General features: G+C 29.9%; 1 protein-coding gene across 1 annotated transcript; it reads left to right on the forward strand.

Annotated features, from left to right (window-relative positions):
• On the forward strand, positions 1-2,402 carry LOC113859095 (gamma-glutamyl peptidase 5-like). Its single transcript, XM_027491910.1, has 4 exons — positions 1-457; positions 1,646-1,801; positions 1,889-2,056; positions 2,140-2,402. Exons 1-4 carry the CDS (start codon positions 137-139, stop codon positions 2,281-2,283), a joined length of 789 nt encoding a protein of 262 aa, XP_027347711.1. The 5' UTR covers positions 1-136; the 3' UTR covers positions 2,284-2,402.
• The last annotated feature ends 8,114 nt before the right edge of the window (positions 2,403-10,516 follow it).

A 10,516-nucleotide genomic window follows, 5' to 3' on the forward strand; every position in this document is an offset into this window, starting at 1 on the left:
GTTTCGTGCGAGCTTTAAGCAAAAGGAATTCTCTCTCCACAGCCACGCACTTTCTCTCTCTAACATTTTAGAGAGAGAAAGCCCCGAGAAGAATCTCCCTGCGAAACCCAATACGGCAAAAGACGTAGGCAAGAGAATGGAGAACATGGGTGGGAAGAAGAGGTTCGCAGTGCTGCTGTGTGCGGATGATTCAGAGCATGTGAAGAAATTGTACGGAGGGTATTTTGGGGTGTTCGTGAGAATGCTGGCTGAGGAAGGAGAAACTTGGGACATGTACAAGGTGACGTGTGGCCAGTTCCCTGATGATGATGACTTGGGTCTCTATGATGGCTTTGTGATCACTGGCAGTTGCAGTGACGCATATGGAAGCGACACATGGGTTCGTGACCTCCTCAACTTGATTAAGAAATTAGACTCTATGAAGAAGAAAATCCTTGGCATTTGCTTCGGCCACCAGGTACATAAAAAAAGCACAACAATACGTTGATACTTTCGTTTCTTAAATAATCTCTGTCCTTGTTGATCATGTGTGGGAGGTTTTTATGTTAATGTGTGAGAAAAGATTGGTATCAATTTCAAAAGATTGCTTTTTATTTAGTATGTTAATGTGTGAGAAAAGTTGATTAGATGAATAGCTGATCAATGCGTAAGGCTCGTGTTTGATCATCCTTGATCCGATGTGATGGATGGTATTATTTTTGGACAAAATTTAGGTGTACATTTTAAAGTATTTTTAATGTTATTATTTATTTTATCTTCATCAAAGTAGCATTTAATGGTATAATAAATAGTATTAAAAAATACCCAGATTTGTCCATTGTTTTTATCCTCGAGGGTGGTTTCGGGATGACACGGAATAGAGGATTTTTGCTCTGTACATTGCGCTAAAACTACGGTACAAGTGGTCCACTTTAAGAAAAAAGAGGACAACTTAAAACATACGAATTTGATCTTATGGATAACATAGTGCTGGGTCTTATTCATGTTAAGCATTTGTGTTCACACATTTAAAGATTCGATTAATTAAATTTCTACGTGCCCATGTTTTCTATGCTTAAAAAAATTACCTCAAGAGATTAACTTGCAATAGACTTTACTTTTTATCATTTGATTTTTATGCACTTTTTTCTCAAATTTTCTTGAATGCATTATTATTATTATTTCTTCTCTTTCCATTTCTCTTTCTTTTCAAAGGTACACATCCTCAAGTATGAAAAGATCTTATCTCTACTCTACCATACTTTTGTCTTTCATTTCGCACGCTGACCTGGCAGTATATCTGCAAGATATTTGGATGCTTAAAACTGACGAACTTTTTTTTTATAAAAAGTTGATTCTTACTTGACCTGAATAAGAAAGGGGCAGACATGAATTATAAAAATGACTTGGCGTTACTGTGGATGTCGGTTTCTATTGATCTCCATTCTAATTAATAATGCCCAAAACTCAAAAAAAAAAAAAAGTGTCATATTTTTATTATTTTTCCTCTTGAAGAATGATTACCACCTTTCGGGACATCAAAATCTCTGAAAACTGACTCACTTGACAGTGGACCACTGTGATGTGGTTTTCACAAGCATCACTTGAGGTTATGATATGATATGGCATGATCACATAAGTAATTAAGGATAATGTGTTTGATCAGATACTTGGGCGTGCATTGGGAGGGGAGGTGAGTCGCTCTCCTACTGGTTGGGACATTGGTGTCAGAAGCATAACGTTGTCATCATCTTTGGCATTGTCTTTGTCTTCTCTCGATCTTCCATCAAGGCTTTCCATTATCGAATGCCACAGGGATGAGGTGTGTATATATAATTATCATAGGCTAAGGTTTTATATAGATGGTTACATAAACATGAATAGTTAAATGATGATTTGATAAAATTAGATAAGAGAGCTACCAGCGAAGGCAGAGGTGATTGCTTGGTCGGATAAGACTGGAATTGAAATGTTCAGGTATGGAGATCACATTATGGGAATCCAAGGCCACCCTGAGTACACCAAAGACATTCTTTTGCACCTTATTGACCGTCTTATTCAAAGAGATGACATAATGGTAGGCCCCATCTTCCTGAATCTATGTGGATCAACAGATTGATCTTAATTTTACTGAGAGTGGATGATTTGAATTAATGTCAGGATGGTATTGCAATGGAAGCAAGGGAGAGAGCTGCATTGTGGGAGCCAGATAAGGAGGCTTGGAAGAGACTCTGTGTGACCTTTCTGAAGGGTCGATTTGACATAAATAGAATGGAGACGAAAAGTTTTGTATGGAAACGATAAATTTAGAGCAGAGTGAAGCTAGTTCCACTTAATGTGGGCCAAGTCACAGCTTTGCACTGTTAAGTAGGCCAGTTATTAGCTGTGTGGGGTTGGAGGCCATTAATTTTCATGGGTGCTTTCAACATGCCTCAAATCTTAATGGTCCATTTACAGCAGTAAAAACCTATCAATATTCCAAACTCCAAACACCAAACAAGTCCCTCCAAACCTTATTCTGTCTAAAAATTAATCGGATTTTACAGAAATGATGCTGAATATAAGAATATTCCACGATAAAATTAGATTTACAAACACTTTTTTTCTTAAAAATAAAACAAAATCAAATTTGTAACACTGCGATTTGTTTCTTTCTTTCTAAAGAGAAAAGTTGCATATTAGCGTTTGAGTACACACAAAGAAGAAATAGCTTTCAAACATTGTACTGTTTTCCACCGTGCAAACAACTAACCGCACATTTCGTGGAGCATTCTTTTGTTATTTTAAAATAAATATATAGATTTTTTATTAATTAAATTTTATTATTTTAAAAATAATTATACATACACATGCATAATAAAATTATTTTTAGCAATATTTTTTAAAATATCATTTAAATCTATAACTATGAATATTATATATTAAAGTAAAAAAATTAATGAACTTAGGTAATTTTAAAATAAAATTTTTATTGTATAATTAAAAAATATTTTTATTATATGTTAATAATTAATATATATTAATAATAATAAATTTAAGAGATAAAACTTTTGAAAATAAACTCTAAATTCAAAACAATAGAAAAAAACTAAGATCATGTACGTACGATAAAACATATATGTAGACCAATGGATTAATTTTTTATACACGGTGTTTAAAAATAAAAATAATATATACTAAAATTTGATGTTTTTGAAAAAATTATGAAAATATAGGGTTGCAAGTGCAAAGATTCAGAGATCGAATAACAGAAAGTTAAAAGATCTCAAAACTAGTTAAAAATGATTTATTTATTTATTTATAAAAACCATCACCAATTTTGTAAAAAATAAATAAATAATTCAGATATAAAAGAAGTCATTGAAAATTTTTAAAAAATTCTCATTTTTTTAAAAACATCATATTTTAAATTTTAAGAAAGTGAATGTTGCATCAAAAACTTAATATAAAAAGACTAGAAGCTCTTACTCCGTGTCTGCTCGTATAAATTTATCTATCATATTAGTTACAACTTACAATATTAATTATTTCTTTATTTTATTTAACAGTTTAAGCTTTCGGGATAATTGATTTATGATATACATTAATTTTTATTTTTAAATTAATAATTTTCATATTTTTAAATTTTTAATAAATTTTAATCAATAATAATAATAATAAAGTTTTGTAGTGGGTTATCTTCTTACGTAGGTTAGCCTCCAATAGGTGGGAGATATATATGGGCGGGGAAGTGCGCCCTATCACATGCAATTATGGTATGCAATGTAATCATCAACCATAGCAAATTATGAAATAGGAGTAAACCTTTTGTTTCATTCTTAGAATTTAACAAATTTCTGGAAACTTCGCCATGTTAATTTTATAATTAAGAAAAAAAATCTTGATAAATGAGAAGTTAAATGCATTGCCTTATCAGAATGTTCATGAGATGCTTTGGAAAATACTATTGTTGATCTCCACATGCAAGTGTCTATAGTTAGCATATACTCATTTTATTATAATTCACTACCCTTTTTATTTAGCATTAAGAAGATTAGTGGAAACAAATAATAAAAATATATAACTTATTCTCTTAACGATGAGAATATAGCCTATTTTAGCTATAAAAAATAAATCATAATTTAAATTGATTTATTATTTCTACTCAACTTATCCTAACACATACATTTCATAAGGATTGCCGGTTAGATTTAGAAATCATAGGGCCAATCATTAAATTCCTTCTCTTTGGGGAATCATGTATTTAATTATTAGTCATTAAAGTATTGGATTATCTTTTTCTAGAGATAGTGATTGTAGTACGCATATTGAATATATCCGTATACTATATTAAAAAAAAAACACTATTTATTAACAAAAATATTTCTTAAATGTTATAAAATTTAATTCAAATACAATGATATCAATATTATATTATATATTTATATTAATAATTTAATTTTTGTAAAAGAATGTTAACAGAGAGTAATTAATATAATACCAAATCCTTAAGAAAAAATGTTTGTTTTTTTTATAATGGTGGTAGTAATATTTGGAAAAGGACTATTAACGAGAATAAAGTAGAAGAAGAAGCAAAATAAAGAAGGTAGTTACGTTGTTGAATAGAAGGAAGAAAAAAAGGGTTAAGTGTTGGAATAGGATGTGTATATATATATATATATATATGAATGGGAATAGGAGAGAAGAGGTTGAGTCTTTCTATTAAAATGCTCAAAGAAACACGAAGACGGCACTATACTCAACAATTTGAAAGCAGAGTCCACATATAGACAAAAGAAAAAATAATTGAAGGGAAAACAAAACCACCACTTCCAAATCACTACGCATTAGAGTCAAAAGAACGATGAAGATGACCACTTTTTGGGTCCTTTGCCTAATTGAAATCCATGATTGATATGTATATCGACTGGAATTTCGTGAGGGTTCAATTTGATGGGTGCTTTCCACTAAACCAGCACTGAGTGAGTTGCTCCTAGTTTGTGAGGCTTTGCGAGCTCAGTGTTTATGGCCCAATAAGAAATAAAGAAAAGCAGAAGAAAAAGCAAAAATCAAATGAAATCCAAAAGGCTTTCCCATAGTTTCGTGTTTAGATAATGCAAATGTGAAGTGCTGTCAATCATTTAGAACAAAAGCACCCATCGCCCATATTGCTAAGATAACATGGTAAGTCACTTGAACTAATCCAAGGTCATGGTAACAATTGGTAATTAAGCATTATTATGGTTAAAGAGATTAGTTAGGCCTTTAAAGTGTTTAATCCAATGGGTTAGGATAAGGATATTCATGGGTTAGTTTTTACTACTCTGAAAAAACATTAAATCATAACAAAGAATAAGCACTAAATCATACAAATAAAGGAAGTTTGAATTAATAGTGACTCTAATGGATTCTTACCAAACTCTAACTTCGTCTCTCATCTCTCTCTTCAATGTAATTATTATTATTTGCTGATATGAAAAATGGATTTTTCTCGAACTTTAAATTGATATGAAGAGTGATTTGTTGTGAGTTTGAAAGTTGAACACTTATTCTTGAATTTGTAGTGTTTTATATGTCCTTGCATAATTAAGTACTGGTCATATTGTTTCCTTTGTTGCAAAAGTTTTACTTGGATACGGATTTTTAACAAGTATTAATTAATTATTAGTATTAGTATTTTTAGTATAATTTATTTATTTTCATTTATTTAAATGAGTACTTTTTAATATATTTATTTAAATAATATTTTTATTAACATAAAGAAAATAATCTTGAAATGTGTGACTGTTATTGTGTGTAGACTCAGTCGTCCTTATGGAAAATTCTCGCAGAATAAAATCAGATTTTAGTAAATTAAATCTAGTTTTGTTAAATAAAATCCAATACATACATGGATAATAATAAAAAAAAATAGATAGAGTATCTGGTTATTTTAATTTAAATCCACTTTTTTATGGTTATAGATTGGGCCCCCTATAGATCTCGTAACAACTTACCATTTTTAAGTATGCTATTTTGTCTTGTAAAGGGCATGTGAGTAGCATATCTTAGATGTGGATATTCAAAATTGACGTTCACAAATTTTAATATTCGATGTATAAGATTGTTGGAATGTGATTTCATATTCTGTTTTTAGTAATTGTTTTAAAATTTTATTAAATCTTCCTAAATTAAACAATTTCTTATGAAAATCAAATCTTTACTTATTCATATTTAATTAAAGATAATTCAATTAAGAAAAATATCAAAGAAATATTTCTCTATAATTTTTAATATAGCTTAATAAAAAAAAATCAATTTATTAATGTTTCAATCAGTACCTAATAAGACCTTTAAATAAAATAAGTTCTGAATCTGTTTTATAATATTTGTTCTTTAAGATAATTGTAAAAAATTAAAAAGCTGTAAAATAGCTTTACTTATATGACAATAAGATCAATGCATATTGATAATACACAAACATATATACAAATAGGGAGAGATTAACTTTTCATTTCAAAATGAAATAAGATCAATCAGCAATAAGTGTTAAACTATATATATAAAAATACACATAGGGTTTGTAAATCTCTCATGTTCTTGTACTTGTTCCAACAACATTATTACTCTCAAGATTAGATCATAGTAAAAGATCTCAAAATGTATGAGATCAACAGATAATATGCAGCTTAATTTTTCGATCATTTGAAACGCTTATATTTGTGGTTGCAATCACTAGACTAAGACTTGGGATTGCTTCTGACATTGGAGATTGCCAAAAAAATAAAATCACTGGTCTTATTTATTAGAATCAAAAGCCTTAAGTGTAAATTAATAATTAACTAGTAAAAAGGTAAAACGTTATGCAGAATTTGCGATAATTTGAAATTATACATAGATAATATATCAACTCATTGGATATAACTTATAAGGAAAGCAATGGCATAGTAAAAATGGTTATTAACTTAGGTCATTTGGCATCAACTACGCTTCAAGTGTTTGTATCAGTTAGTATGCATTATTGTAATGTAGTCAAATTTGTAAAATGGATTAATCTATTGCACCAACTCTATGGCACAAGGCTTCATATACGTGGGACGCATATGAGTTCTTCATTTACATTTCATGCCAATTGCAAAATCAAAACTGAACAATTTGTTAAACAAATCAAAATAAAGCATTTTGATCAACTTGCTAGCTGTCAAGTACAGTTGTGCAATAATATTATGATGAATAGGTAAACACTACTCTAAAATTCAAATTAAAATAATTTGTTATAGTAATAATCAAGACAAATCTTTTTTGGAGTTTTCTCATAGACAGCATATGTATATCGATGTTTAGGAGTTTAACAAGGTAGTTTTGAAAAGCGTAAACTGGGCATATACATAACAAAATTTTAATCAGCATACAGCACAGTAGAAGCGTATTGATGAGTGATCTATACGGAAAAAATAAGTGAAATTATATGATACTCATCTGAAAGTGTAATTCGGCACTGAGTGAATGTTGGGTTAATTTGAATAAAAAATCAAATGAAGAAAAATGTAGTGGGGTACTAAAAATAGGCGTAGGTTGGCTAGACAAGTAAAACATTAAAAAAGGAAGCTAACACGTGGAGTTCAATCAGCACCAAAGGATGTTGCAGCCTGTGTCGATACACCATAGTTTGCTATTCGACAATGAACTAATCTTTCATCAAAACACAACTTATTATGCATTGCCAACCAAATGATCTACGTGAGATCATTATATGTACTTTTTTATTAGAAGTTAATCACTTACAGCTACTATGACACCATGACCCTAGTCTTTATATGCAGCAAGGAGAAGGACAAAACAAAAGGAGTAAATGAAAGCAAACATGCTTTAAGCAAACCTCTATATATGATGGACTAAATTTAAATAAAAAGAACTAAACAAACCGTAATGCATAAGAATATGATGTGATTTAGATTGTTTGTAATTGCTTTTGAAAAGATATATTTCTTTGGTAGTAAAAGATTAGCAATTTAAGAAACTATGTTAAACCAAAGCAAAAATTTTAAAATAATTTTATTACAGTGTAAACAATACACTTTTATCACATTTTTTAATACGCCTCTAACATAATTTTAAATGTTTATTTAACATAATTTATAGTAACTTTTTATTTATTAATTCTGTAATAAACATCTGAGCAAAACAATTGTTGTGACAAAAATATACTACTACTATTCCCATTTATCTATCCAAGGAATTGAAGTAATTACACACTATAAATTCAACCCTTTTGTTATAATTGTTTGATAAATTAACATTCTTAATATACCCTTTATTAAGTCTCTCTTTGATATTTAGATTACTTAATTACTATAATTGCTTTATTTATTAAACTTAGAATTGCTAGCAAAAGAGTATTAGTAAAACATTAGCAATTAATATTGTTTTATATTTCTACATGGAGAATACACAAGACCAATTTTCATCTTCTCTCTCTTAACAGATAAATAGAAATCCAAGTAATATGGTTTAAATAATTTTTAGTAAGTTTTGTATTTGACCCTAAATTTTAATTTGATCTTTACATAAAAAAATTCCAAAATAATTCTTATACGAAAAATCATTTTCGTTTTAGTCATCATCGTTAGTAAGTAACACTACCAATGAAATAGTTTTATGGCAAATGAAATGTATACTTGTCATGTGTTAATTTAACTTGATGCTACTTGACATTTCCTAATGCCAACTAGTTATTAGAAACTCTACAAGTGTTTATGGTTTGAAAGCAAGTCGCTATGTGAAAATAGCTCAAGCTTGATGACATCGTTGGTATTAAGATGTTCCTAACCTTGACATCTCGATGAATATGGCCTTGTTTTGTAGAGGTAGCCCAAGGACTTGGGAGTTTCCGTGGGAAAATATTTGATTGCATCTTCTTTGAATATGTTGGCTTAAGCAATCTCCATTAAGTGTAAACAAGAACAGCCATGTATGATTAACATCCGAACATTGAATAAGATCAAGATCCAAGCACTTGAAGCAAGTAGGTTAAATAGAAAATAGATAGCGTTGTAGATGGTGGCGATAGCGTTATAATTCTCTTCTGAAAGCTTGTAGTTCGAATGGAATATTAGAGAAGTTAGTGACAAAATAACATAAGGGTTGAGTTAGATAGTTGATGGAAGTTCCAAGCAAGTACATTTGTTGATGCCATTAGAATCCGTTTTGATTTTGTGTCAAAGACATAAAACGATGAGGTGCCGAATGCAAATGCTTAATCCCAACCACTCCTATCACTTTAAATTGTTCCGTGTCCGTCAACCTTGTCTTTGATGTCAATAGATATACCGAAAGATCCCAAGCAACAAAAGGGGAAGAGAGGACTTATGAGTCACATCAATATTCTGTTTGTCATGTAAAAGTTTTGTTTACAGTATTATAAACTCCCATTGATATCAACAATCAAAACAAATATAAGTTTACGTTAGAGATTGTTCTACAATTTTTTTATATTTATGAAAACGAAATTAAAAATCGTTGTCAAGTTCAGAAACACCAGGTAATAATTACTATTGGCACTGAAGTAGCGATTGGCTAGCCACAATCTGTACTAACAGATTCACTGATTGGTTATAAACAAGTATGTATTAAGTTTTTGCTGAGGTTGACGGCCTGTTGAGCTTCGAACAAACAACTTCCCTAGCTAATTTTGCTTTAATGAAAAAGAAAGTCACTTTTCGTGTTCATTACAACGGCACACATCTTTCCCTTGAATGCTAATAGTTAAGGCGAGTTAATAAACATTAGTTAATGCATTTTGAAACATTTATCATAAAACTAATGGTTAAATAATATTTGGCAACTCACCTGAATAACAGTATTTATTATTAGAGTTTATTTAAGGTGTCTTCAAAATCAAGAAAATATTATGTCCTTCCGTGCTCGATACAATGATTACAATCATCGTTAATAATTTTAAATTAACAAATAGTAAAATTAAAAAATTTATTTAAAAGAAGACATAATTTTGGGAGGGTTGCAAGCACTTTATTACTATGGCGACTCGTTAACCAGTGATATTGAATCAAGATGATTTGCTTGTAGTTGAAGATAGAAATGTGATGAGAACACGTCATTGCAGACGCAGCCTAGCATTTATCGCTGTCTCACAATGAGCAGCAGTTCCTCCATTTCAATCAAATGAGAACTAATTAACCGAATAAATAAATATATCAAATAATGAAATGCATTACCTGGTCAATGGTGATATTCGAATATTTTAAAATAAACTTTAATCGGAGTCAACCTAAAAAAGTAAAATTTCACCTTGGGTTTACATAGAGAAAACGCTAATTTTTCTGACCCTATGAAGCACCTATCAAACCTTACTAGGTTGTAAGATGTTTGCAAAGAACTTAATACGTCACAATGAATTCGCAATCATCCTGCGAAAGTGCTAAACAGATATAATTATCGAGCTATTTGGTTATGAATCATTGTTAAAACTCTTGTAATTACTCTAGTTCATTTGATTAACACCACAGTTTATCAAATTTTCCTAATATCTATTTTTCTTTTTTCAAGCAAATGTAACTAA

The sequence above is a fragment of the Abrus precatorius genome, unplaced genomic scaffold, assembly GCF_003935025.1.
Source record: "Abrus precatorius isolate BTA unplaced genomic scaffold, Abrus_2018 Scaffold2, whole genome shotgun sequence".
NCBI lineage: Eukaryota > Viridiplantae > Streptophyta > Magnoliopsida > Fabales > Fabaceae > Abrus > Abrus precatorius.

Bases quoted from the DNA above. Each gene is read 5' to 3' on its own strand.
- LOC113859095 (XM_027491910.1), top strand. From the start codon at position 137: ATGGAGAACATGGGTGGGAAGAAGAGGTTCGCAGTGCTGCTGTGTGCG. The intron at 458-1,645 runs GTACATAAAAAA...GTGTTTGATCAG, and splicing joins GCATTTGCTTCGGCCACCAG to ATACTTGGGCGTGCATTGGG. The intron at 2,057-2,139 runs GTAGGCCCCATC...AATTAATGTCAG, and splicing joins TTCAAAGAGATGACATAATG to GATGGTATTGCAATGGAAGC.